This window comes from Strix uralensis, chromosome 3, assembly GCF_047716275.1.
Source record: "Strix uralensis isolate ZFMK-TIS-50842 chromosome 3, bStrUra1, whole genome shotgun sequence".
NCBI classification, from domain to species: Eukaryota; Metazoa; Chordata; class Aves; order Strigiformes; family Strigidae; genus Strix; species Strix uralensis.
In genome coordinates, this window is record NC_133974.1 from 72,376,338 (window position 1) to 72,399,149 (window position 22,812).

Consider the following 22,812-nt stretch of genomic DNA (forward strand, 5'->3'; position numbering starts at 1 on the left):
TACTGCTTAGACCATTTCTTATTCTGCATTCCTTTTCCCTCCTTAGTAATTCCCCAGTTATTGTACTTGTGCATTAGTTTTCTCTTTCCCAAAGGCTGGGCACCACACTGACCCTTAGTGAATTTGAGAAATATTTAATGTTTCAGATTCTGTTGTGCTAAACAGCACTAGAAAAACGTCTTCTTATATACCTACATTTCAAGTGGCCCATTTACAGATCTCTGCTGCTTTTAACAACTGGCAGATACCATTTGCTTATTTAAAAATTAATGGTGCTCTTTTATCTTTGGAGTAAAATCTCTGCAAATTATTGTTTTGATGTATCTTTTGAATCCCTGATCTCTGGATGATCTTCCTACTCTTTATGGAACACCATCAGTGAAAGAAATATTTTGATCCAGTTTGCCAGGATCTAAAATAATGAGCAGTCAACTTGCTCAGGGTTTCTCTGCCCATTTCTACCTCCTGCCAGGCACAGTTTTGTCTAGGCACTATCTGTCTCTGACACCATCTCTCTCATTCAGTTAGGCAAACCCACAGGCTCTGGTGTATGTAGAGTCATATAATCTGAGGAAAAACCTTAATCCATTGTCTAAAAGTGTGTCAGATTTGATGAAAAATCTGCTGACAGACAAAGCATCTCTGGGCACTGCACAGATACAATTTTCTGGCAGCAATACTGAGTTGGTGTGTGGTTGTGTGGCTCTGGGGACAGAAGCAACAGGGGCCTGAGTGTGGCAATCAGCTGTGCCCACAAGTGTGTCAAAGTGGAGGGTCTGGTGGGCAAACACTCTGGAAGCATAGACACGGGACATTTCACTTCAGTGTAAACAATCTGAAGAATAAAATATGTTTGAAAATCTAGAAGCATGAAAAAAACAAAAGGCCAGCTTCAGCTGACAATCTCCGGTGCATATCCTCTAAGCTTTCACACTTCTAGAAGTATGTAGTCCATTAAAGTTATGCTAAGCCTCAAAGCATAAGCTGAAAAGTTGTACCACAGCATTTCTTATATCAGTCTTAGTATTAAAATATGACTTTTGTGAAAATGTTGAAGTTCAGTCTTTCATATAGGAACAAAACACATCCAGAATTCTTTTCTCCAGGTTTCACTGTTCCTAGCAAACACTTCAGAATTACTCAGCCACTAGGCTATTTTTTTTTTCTCTTCTAACATCCAGATAAACTAGCACAATCTTACCATCTGAAAGGAAAATGCACTCAATATATTGGAAAAGGGTGTTTCAGGAAGTGCTGTCAGATTCTTACACTTATCTCCAGACTATTTCAAAGGTAAATGCCAGCCGAAACACAGGAATCGGTCATAAATCTTCCTTCACTATGCCTTTATAGGACTTTTATGGGCTCATGTGTTCCTTTTATTCTTAGGCAAGCCCTCTTTTTGAATGTTTCAGATGCACACATTAAGACTGCAATTTAAGCATTTACCCAAAGCTTCACTAAATTCCTAGGAAAATCTTTCAATGACCAACATTAAACAGAACATTTTTAAAGTAAAATGCTTGAAAGATATAAATGTTCTCCTTTACACCAACCTCAAAAAATATGTTAAATAGGAATGCAGATTGTGTAATACAATTTAGATAACGTTTCAAAAATTCCAATCTAAACTATCATTTCAAACGGCTATTTTTCTTTAAAATGACATTTTAAACTGAAAATGTAGCTTCAAGGGCTACGCTGCATTTGAAGATGAACTTTTGAAACAAAACACTGGTACAGCCACATATGGTTCCAACAAAGAAATCAGAGGGCTCTAGACCACAGGAAAATAAATGCTGGCAAAATAGAAGACTACTTAGAGTAGTGATTTTAAGTTCATCAGAGCGCATACAGACCTCTTGAACGAACTGATAGAAAGCACAGAGAAGAGACAAAAATCTTTTTCCATAGAATTTACCACCCAGGACATCTACAAGCCACCCTATGCCAGCTGCTATCAAGAATACAGGAAAAAGACTAAGCAGAGGTGCCAAGTCCAAACACATGACAGGGGCAGCTGGGAAGGAACTAGGCACTTGGGGAAATCTGACACCTGCATGTAAAAATGCTTGCGTACTTGCCCCAGAAGATGTGGTTTATCCGCAGCTCCTTGTTCTTGCCCCAAAACAGTAAACCCTAGAAACAGAGCCTCTGCAGTCCTTAGACTAACAGTGCACAGTCTAGGGCCCAGTGAAAAAAAAAAAAAAAAAAAAAAAGAGTTCCTAAATGTACGGACCTATTTGTGCTTAACCCAGTTTCATCAAACCAAACTACTAGTACCTGGGACCCACACAGTCCCAGTGATATGAACAGATTAACTTCCTTGCAGGCCACAGCTAGACTGCAGTATCAGCAGCAGATGAAAGCCAAGTACCAGTCCAAGACTGGTACACTTCATGTTGTGGTTAAACACTTGATCAACAGATGAAAAGACAGAAGCATCACAGAACCATCTAGGTTGGAAAAGACCTTGAAGATCACCTAGTCCAACCATTAACCTAACACTGACCATTCTCAACTACACCATATCCCTCAGCGCTATGTCAACCTAACTCTTAAACACCTCCAGGGATGGGGACTCCACCACCTCCCTGGGCAGCCCATTCCAACGCCTAACAACCCGTTCTGTAAAGAAATACTTCCCAATATCCAGTCTAAACCTTCCCTGGCACAACTTGAGGCCATTCCCTCTTGTCCTATTGCTTGTTAAAGAGACTCATCCCCAGCTCTCTGCAACCTCCTTTCTTTCAGGTAGTTGTAGAGGGTGATGAGGTCTCCCCTCAGCCTCCTCTTCTCCAGACTAAACAACACCAGTTCCCTCAGCCGTTCCTCATACGACATGTGCTCCAGACCCTTCACCAGCTTCGTTGCCCTTCTCTGGACACGCTCCAGTAATTCAATGTCCTTTGGTAGTGAGGGGCCCAAAACTGAACACAGTAATCGAGGTGCAGCCTCACCAGTGCCCAGTACAGGGGTAAGATCACTTCCCTGTCCCTGCTGGTCACACTATTTCTGATACAGGTCAGGATGCCATTGGCCTTCTTGGCCACCTGGGCACACTGCTGGCTCATGTTCAGCCGGCTGTCAATCAACACCCCCAGGTCCCTCTCTGACTGGCAGCTCTCCAGCCACTCCTCCCCAAGCCTGTGGCGCTGCTGGGGGTTGTTGTGGCCCAAGTGCAGAACCCGGCATTTGGCCTTATTGAAACTCCTACAGTTGGCCTTAGCTCATTGCTCCAGCCTGTCCAGGTCTCTCTGCAGAGCCTCCCTACCCTCGAGCAGATCAACACTCCCACCCAACTTGGTGTCATCTGCAAACTTACTGAGGGTGCACTCGATCCCCTCGTCTAGATCATCAATAAAGATGTTAAACAGGAGTGGCCCCAAAACCGAGCCCTGGGGGACACCACTCGTGACCGGCCGCCAACCGGATTTAACTCCATTCACCACAACTCCTTGGGCCTGGCCATCCAGCCAGTTTTTTACCCAGCGAAGCGAATCATCAGTCCTAGCTGACGCCCATGTACAAGGAATATGCATCCCAGAAATTAAACTATGACTTGAAAGTCATATGCTTGAAAACATAACAAGTGTAACAGATAGGACAAAAGCACATCACTGAGTGTTACCGATAAAGAACAGGTGCAAAAGCAGTGCAGAAGGCAAACAAATAGCTGGTCTGAAAATCATACCAACCAGTCACTGCATACAAGAAGGGCTGCATTTCACCTTCAGAGTCAGGCTGCTAAAAGTGTTCACAGCATACTGATGCTGTCAGACCAACAGAATACCTGTGGTTTGTAGCTTGTTATACACTCTTCTTCCTCTGTTAAGAAAAACTAATAACAAATTATGTCAAGTTTCAGTCTTGAGAGGTCTGAATTCTAGTAGGGAAGACACAGACCTCAAAGTAGCATGTTTTAGTTTTTCCTTCCAGTCAAAATGGAGGCAAGATGGTTGCACAGAAATATGATGCCTCACTAAATTTGTGTACTTTGTTGTGAAACATTGCTCCACCTGGGGTACTTAACTCATACTTGTGCTCTGGAAAGTGCTGAATTCAACTTTGCATGCCAATTTATTCTTTGAATATTAATGAACAGTAAAACATGTGATAAACATGTTGGAGTTTGAAACAGAGCAGTGAAGTCTTGGCAACACCATCCGCCTAGTTGATAGGTGTGTGCTAGCTTTATAAGGCCAAGCACTGTTCACACACAGTGAAATAAAATATAACATCTATTACATTTGTCATAGAGGATCTCCAGAAACAGAAAATTACATATGCTAAAAATAGAATTGGAAGAGTAAGAAATAGAAAATAAAATTAATAAGAAATAGAATCTGAACAGATTGTTATATAAAGGATACAATTTAAGACACCCTTGCCAAACTGATTTTCAAACTGATTTTAAATTTCTTAGATCCTACTGATCTCCTTCCATTCAAGGAGAGCTGTAAGCGTTCAGCACCTCTCTAAGTAACCCCTAGATATCACTTCTGAAAATTTAGTGTTAAAGGCTACAAAGACTGTCATTTTTATTTGTCCAAGAAGTAGTAACTGCAAACTTCTGCCAGACCGGGCAGTCTTGCTCTCCCTTCATTTCTGGCCCTAGACACTTAGGCCCAGACTAGCAAATTAATGCTGTTCAACACACAGTCATAAGACTTGAGGCAAGAGAGGAGGCCAGAAAATACAGGGTGAAGAAGGAAGGATCCCAACTGTGTGGTCACACCGGCTTACTAATGCAGCCACAGGAATCATGACCAGAAATGTGACAGGTGAAAAACTATTTCAGTGACAGCTTTCAGTTGATCAGACTAATGGTAGATTACAATGGTATAAAGTATTAAAACAGCAGATTGAAAAAATGGACTGTGTTCTTTTCCTCATTCCTCTGAATCTTCTCTTTCCTGCTTGTAGACTGAAAATCTTTCTGTTCTTCTTCATGTACAGGTGTCTCATTCAGCAGTACTAACCAAAGAGTAAATAGTAAGTTTTACCTATCTACGTTATCCAAATTATCCCAAAGTAGCTATATTATTCAGATAATGTCCACAGATAAATTTGCATATGCTGACTATTCAGTCAACAGTAAGCAAAGAGAACGTGGCTCATGAAAGGTAGGAAATACATTCATGTAGCCAACTGCACATAATATGTGTTTGAAAAACTGCTTGTTGACATATTTTTGAGGTAACTTATGCAGCAATGTGTGAGAAATTAGGTCTGTGACAAACCCATGTACTTGCTTTTTGTGTTGTGATATTTTTGTTTCAAGACATTAAGAAGTTTTGGCAAATCCATGCCAATCTATTTGTGTCACTTCTTATTCTTCATAGCAACAGAGAACAAACTCAAATGCTTCAGAGGTGCCACAATACAGCACCTCATTAATCTTCTCACTTTTTATTGTTGGTAGACAGTAATTGCTCCCTGACATATAAATTACAAAGGAAGGAAAAAGTCTATTAGATAGACAAATTCACACAGAATTAAATGTACAGTATTACAGACACAGCAGCCGCACTTCTGTCATTTAAAAACATATTATTACCTGTTCACATGAGACACACATGCAACCCATGCTGAATCATACCTTTTTTTTTTCAATCCAGATAGGCACGCTTCTTATAAATGAAAGGAAAAAAACCACCCAGGGTTTCAACTTCTGTTTGTTGCATAATATTCTTTAATGGCTACCTATGGCTGAAAAACCATCTATTTACTCATTTCTAGCCAAAACATTCTCTGCTGCATAGAGCTGAATGTTGGAAGTGGATGTTGCACTAAGCTTATCACAGCAAACCTATTAACCCACCATGGTCCAGCCCAAGGAGCACAGGAAAGTGGTCCAGGAAAGCAGCAGCTCAGAGGAGCTGAGGCTGGCGGCTGACGGCAACACAGCCCTCCTCACCTCTGCTCTGGGAAGGCAGGCAGGATCTGCTCACAGCCATTCAGCCCCTCATGGCATTATGACTGAGCAGTAGCCAGCAGCTATGACTCACCTTTCTTCAAAATAACCTGACAGATTTTGCATTTTCTCACATCAAAATGGTCCCAAAAATTTCCAACACTCTACATTTCAGGCATTACTCTTCCAGAAAATGATCTAAACAAGCAGCAGGTTAGGACACAACAGCAGGCTCTCACCTAGGCTTTTTTTATATTGTGGTATAAATATGACCAAAATTAATGCTTAATTTTCAAACAGTCCATGTATTCAAAAGTATATCAAAAGTATTCTATAAGACAAATAGATCGATATTTGAATTATTGCCCAAAGGCCTCTGTTCTTTGATTCATTTCTGGTTTGGTTTTAATTTTGTTCTAAGCTTAATAAAAATATTTTGAGACGTCAATAACAGTTTTAAAATTGTACCGTCTTTCTTCATATGGCTCCATCTAGCATATCAGGTACTTACTTTTTAATTCAAGCATGTAGCATTAGATATCCAAGCTTGGAATCATAGTCACTTGATTTCACATACATATTTATATAGATTTATAGATCACAAAGCTAAATAATTCTAACCAACATCAGTCTGTTGCCAAATCCAGGATCCAAAACCAGTTTCAATTAGGTTATCTTGGAAAGTACAGTATGTAAAATGGAAAGATAAGCCAACAGTGCAGAGATTCTGACTAAAGACATCTTAATTGCATCTTCATTCTCCAGCCTCAGCACTGCTCCACAAATCCCGGTGGGAACTGCCACATGAGACATCTCTTGATTCCTGTGCTCACTTGCTGATAAAATGGGGACAACCCTTTGCATTTCTACCCAAGAGCTCAGCATCTCTCCAGCTCCACACTCTGGAGCACACATCCCACAGGAATTGACCAACAGTGTGAGAGTATGCACAGCAGCACGCTCTGAAAAGTTAAGCACGCATAACTCTGCATCATGGTGCATAAGAGAAGGCTTGCTGCTGTACATGCTAGTGAGTCAGGAGATAAGAAAAAGACATAGGGAGAGATAAAGAGCATCCCACCCGACATGATGCAGCTCTGCAGACCCACAACAATTCACCAAACACAACAGGCATCAACTCTTAGTTGAACTTACAATGTATGAATAGGTACCTGTAAGTAGGCTTCGGTTTAAATTTGATACATACATATTCAAAGCACCTTGTAACAAATGGTTTGGGTTCTGTTTTGTTTAAGGAGACAGGAGATATTTTTCTGAACTTGTCAGATGGAATTCAGCTAAACCCCTTGATACATATGTGCAGATGCAAAAAGCAAAAGGGCATATTCTCAGACAAGAAATTGAATTGAATTTTGTCCTAAGAGCTTAAGCAATTGTTATTACTATTTTGGGAAAAAAAAAAAAAAAAAAGTAATTTCAAGTTTAGCAGCAAGATTTCTAATGCAATATTTTATTTCTCCTTTAAAATCCATCAATTCCCCTCAAACATACTCTAGTAACTACAAGGATGTAATAAGGTGGGCTTGCTGAATTAATTCATCACAATAGTTCAATCTTTTGTTATGGATGCAGTATGCTCTCATCATTACAAATTCATTTGGTCAGAAAATACAGTTGAAATAGGTTTATAGATTAGATCTGTGCAAAATCATATTCAATAGAAATTACTCTTCTCTAGTGGAGTGTTAATTCAGTTCAGTAATAGACTTCAGCTAACAATATGAGAATTAATATCTGAGCTTCTGTACTGAACTGTATCTGTGTATCTGAATCTGTACCGAACTTCAAACTTATCTCAGAACCTCTAATTGCAAGTATAAATTAATTTTTTTACTACATCATCTTGTACAACATCTTGTTTCTTCTATACAGCAGCTGTGTATGTCTCATGGTAGAAACAGCACTTCACGTCCTCAGAAAATCCAAGGATTAAACAGGCAAAGAAAATAGCCTGAGAGTGCAGATAGTACCAAAATGGAATAAAAGTACCTCTTCAATTGATTATTCCCCATAACAGTTTTAGTGTAGAGTCTAACACAGACAAAAAACCTGGACAGCACACTTCAATCATTTCCTAGTTGCAGAGATACCTGTTCTAAACATTTCTGTAGTGATTCCTGCATAATGATTCACAGTATGCAGTAAATAAAACCTCCATTCCTTGACTATGCTGAAATGACTGAGGTGTACAGTAAAGCTACTGACTTCAGATTTATTAAGCACTGAAATACTTTACTTCCTTTCCCTTACATCCATATTTCTTTTTTTATTTCTACTTAGCATATTTTAGTTGGACTAACTTATGTCTAGCATTACACTTTTTAAGAAGTCTCAGTTCTCACAAAAACAGTCTTATCTCACACTCAGAGAGATAAAGTTGTAAGGAAAAGTCTGATTTGGAATCTGAGATTCAGAACTGGCCATAGGATACAGCCTTATTTTTTAAAATTTGCCCCTTGACATCATCAGAAAAGAACCAAGTAGTCGGCAGACAGAGGAACTTCTCTGGTACAAGGAGACTTTCCCCAAGTAATCTAGTACCAAGTGTACCCTACAAAGACCACCTGCAGGCTCCATTCATTTTAGGCTGCTACATGACTTAAACATGGCTCTCGTCAGAAGTCATGAAGCAGAGCTGTTGGAGACCTGTTCTCACTTATTCCTTACCATATCTCCCCTGTAATAAACAAGACAACTCATTTTGCTCTGCTCTCCTGGATTTTAGTTCTGGAACAACCAGGAGGGACAGCGTAGAAGTGGGGCCAGTCTCTTAGGCAATGCAGCTTTCAGGTTGCTTGCCATTTCCAGACAGATCCACATTTGTTGACAATAAAGTGAATTAGAGAGAAAGAAAACAAGGCATGTATGAGTCAGGAAATGGGTCATACATGAAAACAGCTTGAAGCTATTAATACCTAATGTTGCCATTTAATAAATAATAAAGAAGCTAGTGCTAGCCATACAGAGAAGTTTTAGATCTTGAAAAGGCAGTCTTGGCCTAGGTAATTTTCTTAAATGTTTTTGAAAAAAAATAAAAGGGTACAGAGAGCATTTAATATTTGCTTAGGTACTGATTTTTGTACTGAAATGTATCTCTCCCTCTGAAGAATTAGATCTTCAGTGCTTTGCTGAAATGAAACCAGCAAAATCTTTCATCTCAAGTAAGGAATACAATGAACTGAGGGTCGTATCTCAGAGTTCATGTCAGAAACAAATTAGAGAACATGAAAAACTAGTTCATTAACTCCTTGTTTCTGTGCAGTCATCCCTTATCTACCTACAAAATAAATAAATGCAAGGTAGCTGAACATACAATTCCATATAAGGATTGAAGTGAAAATTTATTTCTGCTGTACTTTTTCCAAGAAAAATGTTGCCTATGTGTGTTTAACAAGCCTGTAAACCATTTTTGTTCCATTTCAGATACTGTGTTTAGTAATACCATTATTACTTTCCAAAATCATAGTCACTGACTGAGCACCTACTCAATATTTTGGATGTTTTCCCCCTTGCTCATATGTAGCGTCATGTCTTCTTTCTTATTCAAGCCTGCTCTGAAAACAGTCTTGTTGATTTTCCACATGTGATTTTCAATAGCACTCTTCATTATAACAGTTAGGCACTTCACAGACACCAATGAATGTTTATTCATAGGGGTCCTGTGTGGTAAACAGTAGTATCTTCATTTCACATGTTAGGACATTAGGCAGAGAGACAGAAAGATATATGCACACAAATTTAGTTCTGGCATGTTTCAGCTTTGTAACATCAGTCTGATGTTACAATATTACTGATGTAATTTTATTATATTTTCTATATGCGCATGAGAAATACCAAGGTTTTAAAGAAATTAAACAATCAGCACCCAAAACGGGATCTCATTGAGTCTTTCTGAGTGGCAGTTGGTGTTTCAGGAGTGATGGAAGCTCGTATCTACAGCACCAACCTCTGTCACGTGGGTGACTGAACAAACCAACAGCCAGGCTAATCCATTACCTTCTGGGTAAATCTGTAATAGACAGGAATAAAATGCAAGAGTTGCACATATCTGCTGGGAGGAAGATTGTTCTACAAAGGCCCAGCAACATAATGCCTGTTTCTCCCTGTCAGCCTTTTTATTTCCCCATACTCTGCAACATGCACTTGCAGAGTTGTTGCAGTCTTGTTTATAGCCCCTACCCCCAGTCCAAGTCTCAGTTCCAGACTACCTTTAAATTCCACTCTTTATCTCCACCTCAGTCTTCTTCTGGGGTTTCTCCTTTAACTTTACTTTTCTGGCCCACCCCAAACTCTTTCAGGTCCTTATACAATATCTACTTTCTCCTACTAGAGCACTCTCTCTCTTCTTCATCCATGTTCTGTACACCAGTTCACAACAGATGGCTACAGCACCTCACCAGAGATTCAAAGCTTCTACATTACCAGACCCACCAGATTTCTTCACTGGCCCCATTCTGTTCTTCAGTGATACTACCTTTATCTACTCCTTGTCCCACCTTCTCATCCTGCAAGCTTAGATTTTTTACTGCATTTTTCTGGTGTGACTTTTACCAAACTCCTTAGAACTAACACAGATGAAGCAGAAGGACACTAAAAGCAGAAGAGAGACCATTTTTCTCATTCCCAGTGTAGTGAGATATGGGCTGCACAGACAAAATATGAGGTGGGTGGAAAATGACTGGACTGCTAGTCTCAACAGGTTTTTATCAGCAGTTCAAATTTGGCCAGATACTATAGCATTCCTGTGCAATCAATACTGGGGTGAATATTTCATAACAAAAGGGATGAAGGGAGAAATTGCACCCCTCACAAGTTAATGACCAATATCAAACTGAGGGGAAAGGGGCATGCAGAGTGGTGGATATGCTGCAAAGCAAAGCTGCCCGTCAGAGGGACCTCAAGAGAAATTGGCCCAACAGGAATGTCATGAAATTCAACACTGGAAAATGCAGAGCCATGCACCTGGGATGGAGTAACCCCCTGCAGAAATACAAAAGGGGCTGGAAAGCAGCTCTGCAGATATTGACCTGCGGGTGCTGGTGGATAAGTTGAACAGGAGTCAGCAGTGTGCCCTGGCAGCAAGGAAAGCCAAACATGTCCTGGGCTGTACTAATATAAACAGAGACAGGAGATTGAGAGCAAAGCTTGTTCCCCTCAGCACTTGCAAAACTGTTTCCAGATTGGGGTTTCCAAGCTGAAGACAGTCTTTGATAAGCTGAAGCACGTCCAGCAGAGAGCCACAAGATGAGGAGGGGGCTGGAACGAATGACATGTGAGAAGATGCTGAGAGAACTGAATCTGTTTAATCTTCCAAAGAGAAGGCTAAGGCAGGATTTTATTGCTGTCTTCAACTATATAATGGGAGACTTCAAAGGAGACAGCCAGACTCTCCTTGGAGGCACACAGTGAAAGGACAAGAGACATCTGACACAACTTTGGGCAAAGAAGATTATAACTATACATTAGGAAAAAGTTTTTCACAGCAAGAGTGATTCAGCACTGCAACAGATTGTCCTGTGTGGATGTGGAGTCTCCATTCCTGTGTATCTACAAAACTCAACTGGATAAGGGCCTGAGCAACCTGATCTAACTTTGAAGTTAGCCCTGCTTTGAGCAGGATGTTGACCAGATAATCTCCAGAGGCCCCTGCAAATTTACATTACTCTGTGATTCTTATCTCTCGGTAACTTGCTTTAGCCCACAGTAATAATTGCAGAGAAAGTCCTGTTGAAAAGACATGCAGCTACGCAATGAAGCAACCTCACACTTTTTGTCAGAGAAAGATGCCTTTGCAATCAAGCCAATATATAATCACTGAGAGAGGATGGAGCATGAATGACACATGAAATTTCATACAATTTAGCTATCAGATGCAAACAAATTCCCACTATGAATAGCAAGATGTTTGTAGCTTAAATATGAGTAGGTTTTCTGGGGAAAATCAAACAGAAACAACCCTGATTTGACAGCATCTCACACTACCAAATATGAGAGGTATATCTATAATACAAAGGTGACTAGGCTGTCCCACGAAAAAGTTGAGGTTTTTTGCATGAGTATAGCATGATTTTCTTTTCCCTTCATGATGCTTAGATACTTTTTTTGTCAACATCGTAAAAAAAAATAATTGAGACAATCATCTAACACTGAAAATATGATCCAAAGCTGGACAACATAATTAAACAAAAAAAGAGCGGAACATATACAGACAATAGTAAGCAGTGACTAGACTAGAACTCTGCAAATAAAGTGGAGTTTTGCTCTGGGGTATTTAAAAATTTCTGTACAGAATCAGATTTATTTCCACTTCATTTGGTTTTTTTATTGCTTGGATCAAGAATAAATAGTAATAGTAACTTAAGTGATCCATGTGCAACTCGCTTTAGCAATGTTTGACTCCTTAAACTGCAATATGGCTGGCAGATATTCTTTCTACATGCCTCTTTCAGTTGTACTGGTTCTAATATTGTTGCCATTAAAACTTTCAGCTATGTTATTTTATATGGGTTTCTATCTCATCACCTTTCTCCATAAACCTAATTAGAATGCTCTCATATATTTAATATTCTGCTGAACAACCATTTCCAGGACTTGCATGGTTTATATCTTATTGATATCCTTGTAGATGAAAATTAGGATTATATTTCTCATTGTATGGCAAGACAAAGCTATAAATACTTCTCAACCCGTAAATTCTAAATAATCCAAACTACACAAAACTATTGCAAGGTAATAAACGTGCTACAGTGGCTTCTATGTTGGCAACATACAGATTTTTCCTTGCTTGTGTTTATCAGCTTGGCTGAAGGAGGAGTACCATTTTACTGCAGAATGGAAGCAAACAGACAAAGCTGTTCTTTGACATATTAGCTCCCCAAAGATATCTAGATTTGGCAAACACTCTCAGCCATAGTATTCTTTGCCACCACAACAGTTTCCTGGATACAGGGATTCTGTGACATGTAATTTGAAACAGGGATCTTACTGTCAAGTTCAAGTGTTAACCAGTAACCAAAGCAGGCAACACTTATTTGAATTAATTTTCTTTAGACACCAGCTGATACATATTACTGAATAATAACTAGATACTGCTTGATCAAGATAGCTCAGCAAAACAAATGTTTTAGGAATGTTTACTAGCTTTATAAACTGAAAACATGGATGACAAGGTATTATGTGACATTTTATTCTTGCCAAAGATCAGATTTTATAGTACTTGTCTTTAGTAGTAAAATTAAATGATGATTTTTAGAGTTAGCACCTTCTAAGCTTCCATCTGTCTACAGATCAACTTGAAGAAGAAAAAAAGTAAGTTTCTAAAAACTGGAATATTTTTCATGGATTTATAAATGAATAGATCTTGTCTCACAAACTTGCATTACATTTAAAGTAAAAAAAATAAAAGAAAAAAGGAAATAGAAAACAGTAGATATTATATATTCCAATTTTAACAGGGCTATATGTAAGTAACACGGTGGAGGCTATCTGGAAAGCATATTATGTGTTTCCCAGTCTTGTGATTTAAGATTTTGGACCTAAATTATATGCCACATATTCTGCAGCTGCTGCTTTCTGCACAGCATCTTCCTATTTTTATTTAGCATGAGTTGAGCCTTTTCCTGTGTTGCAGTAAATTTCCAACCCCCTTTCTTCCTAGCTTTGATGTCCCTTTTGTAGCATCCTAGAAAGTTTTCCATAGTCATGTCTTAGTAGCACAGATCAGTACTGAAGTGGGCTGCAGTGATCAAAGCAGTGTTTCTGCATGATAGCAAGTAATAAAATAAGAGGGAGGGAAGACTGGAAGTAGCAATCAAATTGGACATTTGCACTGCAAATTGATGAGACACTGAAAAAATATTCAAAGGAGAAATACAGCTTTTCCATGTAGAAAAGCAGTTAAAAGCAGTTTCCTTATTTGAATATGATGATCAAGATGGGAAAATACACTGCTTACTATATAGTTTATGAATGGGAAGTGAAATGCATGGGCATTAAATGCAGCCCAGTACTGCCTAGATGTTCACTGGTATGTCATCCTCAAAGGGAGAGGAAGCCACATTCAACAGTTACTCTGCATAGATGCTGCTGCCAAGGTCTTTGGGAGGTAGATTTTGACAGCTGGCAGCACTGCAAGACAGCAGTACATGGAAACAGAATGTGACATATTCTACGAATGTTGTCTGATTCAAGGTGGACTGCACTCTTGAACAGCCGTTGTAGTCTGACATTCCACCCACTAGACATGAAGTGGTTACATGCACAGCTGTTCATGGTTCGTCACCAACTGCTTAAGAAGTCTTCTTAGTTACTTCTGACTTTCAACCTTTACTGTTTCCATGCAGTGAGGAAAGGGAGACACCTTCATCTTTTCTTATTTATATAGGTGCTGGCTGTTGTGTCATTAGTTAAGACTGTCACTGCAATGATTAGAAGACCACTGCAATTGTTATGTGCATCTATCAAATTGAATTTATGTTTAGGACAGTCATATTTAAGTTCTGTGTTTTCTGAGTACCATATTTCCTTTTTCTAGTAAAAGTTTAAAATAAAATGCTCAAGTCAATCCTGAATCCAGTGTTGTTACCAATATCTTGTCAAGGAAGATTATCCTGCAGATTTATAATCTTGTATCTAACAGGTATCACTGTAAGTATGTGGTAGGTTAAATCTGGCAAGCAGTATCTCACATGTTCATAATCTTGCACCAGAAGAAGAACTATCTTCAGTCAGATGATGTAAGAACCCTCCCAGCAACTGGCATCTGAGCTTGGCAGAAAAGCAGAAATGCCTTGCCTTGCCTAGTGTCACATTGATCAGGGTTCCTAATGAGCTGTGATAAATTATGACCTTTTGCAGTTCACTGGAAAGGCCACTGGAAATACACTGGGATAGTGTACAACCCCATATGTGACTTCTCTCTGAAGAGCAAATTTTACAAACAGCCCCTGTAATGAATGCACTGAAAGCAGCACTTTAAATGAGAACGTTGAAGGACAGCATCTCCTCTCTAATCTCAGTTCTGATGTCTGAATAGATAACAGAAAACTCCTTGCAGACAGACCAGGGAGCTCATGTTTAGTTTCAGTCCTTCGTTGTCAACAGTATCATATTACCAAAATTACTAAAATCTTCACTCCTTAGAAGAAGTGGATGCACTTCAGTTGCAGGACTCTGTGTTTGTTTGGAACTATGCCTTAGCTATGGTTCCTTTCTTGTTGGTTTAATAAAAAATGCTGGCATTTGATGTTCACTTTGCAATTGCTGAAGGAACTGGTGCCAGCAACTAATGCTTTCCCTATCAGAGCAGATATGGCCAGCAGTGTTTGTTGTTTCAATAGCCTCAGAGCAAGACTGATCAAGGCCAATGACACAGAGTCAATTCCCCATCTTTCTTTCAAGGGACATACTGCAGTGTCTATCTGAAGGGAGGAGATTACAGATGGTGACCACTTTGACTCTTTAGAAACAGGAGATGTATGGGTGGTATTAATTTCACGTAACTTTGGACATCACTGGGCGTCCATCTTCATCTAGTAGATATCTGTGCCAGAATGAGTCACCTTAGCCATCTTTTATAGTACAGAAAGAGAAACTTGTACTTTTACAGCCTAATGCACCTGGCCTATTTTAATCAGGTTCCTTAGAAAGAGACAATGTGTGTGTTCACAGTGCCTCTTTCTCTCTGTGTCTCCACAGACTAAGAAGGGAGTCCATGTGAAGGTTTGATGCTGTTGTCCATGCCACATGCCATTTGAGGACTTTTAGGTGATGATCCTCACTGACACTTACCTCCAACTCCAAAAAGGTACAGCTACATAGTAGGTCCTGCGTCATATATGCTAGACCCATCTGACCTTACAGCCTCTCAAATGGCACCAGATGCCTAAGGAGCGGAAAACTGAATAAAGCCCTAGGTGTCTACATTTAATCAGATGAACCCCATCCACACAGGCTGCCTGAGCAACCATGTTTTTTAGCCACAAGTTTTAAATCTACATGGAAAGGACTTGCACTTCCTGGGTCTGTGGTTTATGCAAAAGGTACATCTGATAAAGAAGTGAAGAAAGTTTTTTTCAATAAGAAGAAAACTTTGAAAAGGAATCTCAGAGAGAGGAGGTGAGATCTTCCTGCCTTGGCAGAAAGGAGGATAATGAGGAAGCGTAACAACTCCTTTAGCCCTTTACACTGCTGCCTGGCCTTATTCGGGGCCACAAGGAGGCACAGAACACATGTGCCCCTCAACAATATGGGTTGGTGACTTTATGGTTCAAACACACTTGCAGCAGGATCCACATCAGCACATCCTCTAAGAGCTGCAGGAACAGCAAAGTTGGTTTGTACAAGTCCCTCATAATTATAATGTGTGAGTTTATCTTTACAACATTTCCATGAGATAGGAACTCCATGTCTTCCCATGTCTTTCATTACAGTCATTCATTGCTGCAAAATTGTCAGAGATATAAGTACAAGCTCTGAAAACAAGAACACTCCGAGTGGTCAAGAAACTGCCTGAACACTCAAACTGTTCAAGAGAGGACCTTAGAACAGATTGATGCTTTAGAGAAAAATAAACCCAAAAAAACCCAAAACAAAACACTACATTACATAGTACTTTATGTTATGGAATACCTCATACTACATTCAAAAAAAAAATAGTATCTTTGAATTTTGCATTCATTTTAACATTCTTTTAATTTTAAATTTGGAAAAATCCTCTTTGTTTAGAACTCAACATGAACAGCTAGAAAGATTCATAAAAATCAGACAAGGTAAAAAATACACATTAGGTTAAGTAACTGTTTTTTGGACTGATGGATTTATGAATTACAGCACAAGGATCAATCAACATTTGTAATCTTTCTCAACTTTAGCAAGCATTAAAAATTAAAGCTGTGATCATATTGATTGGAACAGCAGCTTTAAAACGATTCAGAGACAATTTCAGTATTATAATTGGGACTAAAGCTAAATAAATATTATATTAATCTAAACCTAGAACCTGAGGTACTAGAAGATACTTACAAACTAGCCACTAAAAGTGAGGGAGCAATGAATGATTTTTCATCTGGTGTTTCTGTTTGTACACTGATTTTCCCTGCCTCTCTCACTCACTACAGACTGACAGACAACTCCCTCATCAGGTAGCTGGTAGGTGCAGTCCATTTTTACATGGGTTTTGGCCAAATTTGGAAGCAGCACCAAACACAGGCTACAGAGAGCCTGAAATACAGACACGATTTTACCTCAGATCTGAGAACTGCAAACTCAGTGGGATGACACAGGACCACACACTGGCAGAACAAAAAGGATTCATCTTTGTTGTTGCTTGTAGGAATTTACTGAGGTAAATTAGCTACTGAAAAGCTTCTTGGTTTTTACCTGAATGAACAAAACCTGCTGAATAGCACAAGGAAGTAACTAGAAATGACCAGAACTCAAATTTAATAGTTAAGAACAAAAGAAATCTTTCAATTAGTTTACTGTAATATCCATGAGTACAAGTTTTCCTTAATAATAATCAACTACCACTCAGCATTTCATATAAAAAACCTACTATAAAAATGACTGAGAAAATAAAATACAAGTGAGATTTGAAGAGAATTAAAAACATAACTAGCACTATGTCTTCTCCCTTTTACTGGAAGATACAGACATTGTAAGATAAGGGAAAGGTATTTTAGTTTGGCTCCCTATAAAAACAGCCACAAGGTCAGACATAAAAGGGGTCAAGTTAAAGACAGCACAATTTGAATTAATTAAGCCCTTTTTTTCCCTCAAATTCTGATGTCCCACGTTTTGGAGATTTCAATAAGGAGGAGATTGGTATATATTTTTTGTATTCTTTATAAAATCATTATTTTCTTTATGTATCGTTATGTTCTTCAGCTAGATATAGAAGCCTGTCATTTTCTTGCAATAAGAGACAAAGCCTTTTGGAAAAGGAAAAACTATTTCAAAGAAATAAAATATAACTTCATAATTAATACACATGTAGCTACACATGTGTCTATATAGTCAACGTGATTTTGAATACATATTAACAAAATAAAATGTCATTAAAAGTTTTCCTTATCCCATACAGTGTTTTGAGTTGACTATTTTTAACATTTTATCCAAGTATTAACAGAATATAATTTCAGCTCCAACCTACAATTATTATTTATTGCCCTAGCCACTTGTATTACTGAATGCAGCATTTGCATCTTAAATCCAGAGTATAATAGCATGATGCAATGTAAATATTTCTGTTTTACAAGCCAAACAGCAAAATTCTATTACATAGGAAGGTAAATGAGAATTGCAGAGGAGTCTTTCTGGGGTTTAGGTTACATTACTTGTTACAGAAGCAGGCAGCCATACCATAAACTGATCATGATCCATTTTAAATTTTGTTAGGGCTTTGGGTTTGAGAATTTTTGCCTTTACCACTCCTACTGGTAGATTGTTCCAGAAACTCACTACTTTGGTAGTTAAACATCTTCCGATCTCCAACATCAATTTATTCATTGCCAGATTACACTGCCCCATAACTGTCTCCCATAACCCAATAGAAACCAATGAGATTAGCCAAATGAATAAAGTAAATGGGAAATTCATGCATTACAATATTTTTTAAAGATCTTGTTCTTAAATCCCAAGATTAGATATTTAAATATTTCCCATACACTGAACACCTATTCAAATTATTTTTAACAGACTATTGGTGGTTGGATTTGTGCCAAAACACAAGAATAAAGACCTAATATTTCATGTTGTGAGTGTAATAACTTTGTAAATACAACCTTGCAAAAATTAAAAGGAAAAAAAGCAAAGCTTTTATCAATTTAATTCCAACAGTACTATGCCTGTTAACAAAAGATAATCATAGCAAGCCCCTTGATACATGTTTCTTATTACCACATAAGATGCGCTTTACAGAATTATAGCTGGCAGGGGCCATTAAATCCTTTGCATAACGCTGTATGCAGATAAACCACCTGCCTATCCACGATCATAAATTCACCTAATTACTGCTGCATTAAGCCTCATCAATTGCATGTGGCTAAAACACATCTTCAAGGGAGATACCCATCCTTGATCAGAAGTGTCAGGAAATGGGGAATCCAGCACTGGCCTTATATGTTTGCTCCAGTAGTTAAACCAAAAATATACATTAATTTTATTTTGAAGTGTCTGACGTCAATTCACTGTTTAAAAATAAAAGGACATTATTTCCATAGTTCAGCTTCTATTTTCAGGTGATTCTTGGGTTTGTTTCCTCCTGAAGTAAAATACCCCAACTATAGTACATTTTCTGCTTGTGTATTTCAATTTCACAAACTCACTGTTTACATATCTAAGGTCACTTACACACTTTTCACCATAGTTTTGCACTGGACGTTCATGTAAAAAAACCCTTTAATCTAGCGCAAAGTGCAGTTTCACTCTCAAGTCACTGGTAATCATTCAAAATCTTTATGCTCTGACATGTATTCACTCTTCCTAAGGTACTGTATTCGGTTCCACTAAAATGCATTTTGTTTGAACCAATTCAGTTAACAGATCATTGTATTGGACAGTCTGACATAACCGTTATCTATCATTTCACCAGTCTTTATTCCATCTGCTCCCCAAAATTGATTAATCATTTTTAAAAAGTGCAATCATCATCTGGTTTTTTTGGACCAGATTCTTAGTCAGGCTGTCTTTACACTGTCTTTAAGAACATACGTTGCTGTTCACAGTAACAAGTTATATTGTGCAAATAAGTCTGGCACAGTCTGGCCCTCAACAGGGAAAAATAACTTGCTTTTATTTTTTCAGTTCCATTTCTAGCAAACTCACCTGTATCTCTCAAATAAACAGCCAGAGTTTAGGAAAAAAAGATTACATCTAACTTACCTTTGATTCACTTCATGAAGCCCAGTATAACAAGCTGATGCAAAACTATGCTATTAACACTGTGCAGACATTAACAGTGTGGGTATTGGTGTGTATGACTATATTTTCTTGGAAGCTATGGTTCTATCAATTTCTGCCACTTACTTTAAAGATTACATAAATGTTTTCACAACTGACAATAAATATTTAAACTGAGGATTTAATATTCCCCCCCTTCAAAGATATTTTTATCTTTCTATTCCAGACAAAAAAACCAAAAAAAACCCAAAAAAACAAACCAAAACAAACCTTCTATTAAGGGACAAAAATACAAAAAACCCCGAAATCTTCTATTTTGAAATGCAGCATGCTATATTTTTGGTGAATACATATCACCCTCCAATGAAAAATGAAGGTTAATATGTACACAGCTCTTAGGATAGCTCATGAAGATCATTACTGACCGAAATACTGTCACTGAGTCAACTCTAACAGTTTGATTAGGAAGGATATTGTGCTTCTGAACCACTTCCTATATTCTCTCCTCATACTGTAAAGGAAACCAGAGGAGAAAAATACTCTTACTACCGCCTAAGAGCTGAACAAACAACCACTCACACCCAGAAATCTGTGACGGTGGAAGTCTTTTTAGTATACTTCAGACAGTAATACTAGTATATTACAACAGGAAGTTTGTTTGCCATTCTTTAATCAAATATGATATCATCATTTTCCAGGAAACAAGGAGTTATACTCATTATCCAATTTGTTTCTCATTTATGTACAGTTTTCAAAATTTACAGCTTACAGTCAGAGTGAGCTATGAATTACAGTTCTGGTTTATTCTAAGGTATTTTTTATGGTCTAGGTATCGTGGATGATTCAATTAAAACACACAGTCCTTTACACAAAAAGAAAATATTAGGGCATACAGATTTCCACATTCTAATTTTTTGAGTTCATCTGCTTAAAGAAGAAAGAAAAATTATCTGTAGCATTTACCTGTAAAAGGCTGGAGGAGCAGCTTCCCTCATCCCAAAGCTGCCCTGTTCGTTTTCAAGGTAATAGGGTACCTGCTGGCTGTGATGATGGATGAAGGGTGAGAGCTGGGGCGCCGTTTGCAAGAACACCACTGGACTTGGTGGGACATTGTTCAGTGAGTGAAATCCTGCCAGACTGCTAGACCCAAAAGATTCAGAAGTAGGGGCATAACTGAGAGTAGTAGAGCTGTACACTGGAGCCGTAGTACCAAAATCGTAAGTGGCTCCTTCTGGGTAGTTAAAAACTCCTGTCTTGTTGCTCTCCACGTACATGTCGCTGAGCGATCTTTCCAGGGGAATCTTCAGCTGAGGTCTGCTCAGTGTCTCCAGTTCGGTGCCTTGAATCTGGTGCAGCAGGGTAACTCCAGAGGTTTTGGTGTGAAGGGTCATGGTCAGCATTAATGGCAGTGAGCAAGGAACATATCTGCTTTTACTGTCAACAGCAAGATCGGCAGCTGGCAGTCCACCTAAAAAAAAAAATACCAGAACCTATTCTGAGGCTCAGCAGAAATCACAATAAAGCAGCACTACACAGGTATTCTTCTAATCTCAGCAAGGAGGAGGGTACAAACAAAAGCAGAGCAAGCACTGAAAACGCACATTCTCTCTCTCCCTCCCTCCCTCTCCCTCTCTAACTTTTAGGAACTCCTCATCTGTGCTAATATGCATTACAAGGTGCTGGCCATGAGCCAGGAACTCTTGCCTTGTGCCGACGTTGGTTTAAACATCTTTTCAGAAACAATTACTTTTGGAGTTATAGCAAATAATTGTCCCTCTAAATGTTACTTCATTCTTACTAGTTGTTTAATTTTTCACTTCAGGGTCGCCAGTGCTCCGCAGTAACTAACGGGAAAGAACACTTAATCCAGCCAGGAAGAGTAGTCCAGTGGTCAGGCAGATTACTGCCTTTTATTTCCTCAGCAGGCTCCAATCTATCTGTGCTTATCTCTCCTCCTGTTTGATTCATTTTCATGTTTGCTAGAAATATGTAATGTGTACATTGTAATGACCCTGGGCAGGACTATGCTGTAACTCAGACAGGGCAAAGCAGAACGTGTGTGTGCAAGTGTGCTTGTGTGTGTGTGTGCGTGTGTGCGTGTGTAATGAGCCTCAGTCAATAAAACTAGCTAACAAAATTAAAAGGCATATGATATCTATGTAGAATAAAAGGTTTCTTTATTTGCTATTTCTTTATTATTACTTTCATCAGTAATAACTTGAAGTCACTAGAGTGTAATAGTAGCATTAAAAAGAAAGGAAAAACTTTAGATTAGCCTCGAAATTTCTCTCTGCTTCTTTTTAGGCTATAAAATGGTGAAACAAAGCATCATTCAGACCTTGCTACAGGAAGATCCTAAAAGTTAGGAAAGAATTATTTGATTGCATGAGACGTGAATTGAATACAGGAAATTCTTTTTCCTAATCCTGTGAACAAAAGGTCAGCAAACTTGAATTCTGAAATCAGACTAGAAAATCAAGTAATCTAAAATAATCAAATGGGATCAGCTTTAAAATAAACTAAAATGCCTCTCAAAGTTATATTTAGAAAAAAAGGGAAGCTAGAGAACATAATGAAAAGGTGTGGCATGCATGTTTCATCTTGCAATCTCATTCCATATAATTCTAACTTTGCACAAACCAGTTCTCCTGAACCAGCTAAATGAAAACCCCGAGAAACTGTTTCAAGCTCTCTAGCTTTATTGATGTGGGCTGTGGTTCAGTCAGTGAAATAGGTTAATGCCAACCCTAAACGCATTAATATAAGGGCTCCAGCTACTATGCTCTGAATACTAGCGAAGTCTATGCTATACTTAAAACAACTCCACAGTTACTCAACTCAACCTTCAAAAAACCCAAGAAACCGAAAAACTGAATATGCAGGTCACTAATAGCTTCAAGAAAAGTTTACTAAAAATGGTCTTATTTTAGTAATAATACTATATCTTCAGAACTTCTACTAAAATAGCCAAAATT

At 38.5% G+C, this 22,812-nt stretch overlaps 1 protein-coding gene across 1 annotated transcript in view; it reads right to left on the bottom strand.

The window, feature by feature from the left end:
• ESR1 (estrogen receptor 1) overlaps positions 1-22,812 on the bottom strand; it is a 158,911-nt gene that overhangs the window by 93,600 nt on the left and 42,499 nt on the right. The window contains 1 exon segment of the mRNA XM_074862837.1: positions 20,801-21,305. Coding sequence (XP_074718938.1) covers positions 20,801-21,237 — 437 coding nt within the window. The 5' untranslated portion in view covers positions 21,238-21,305.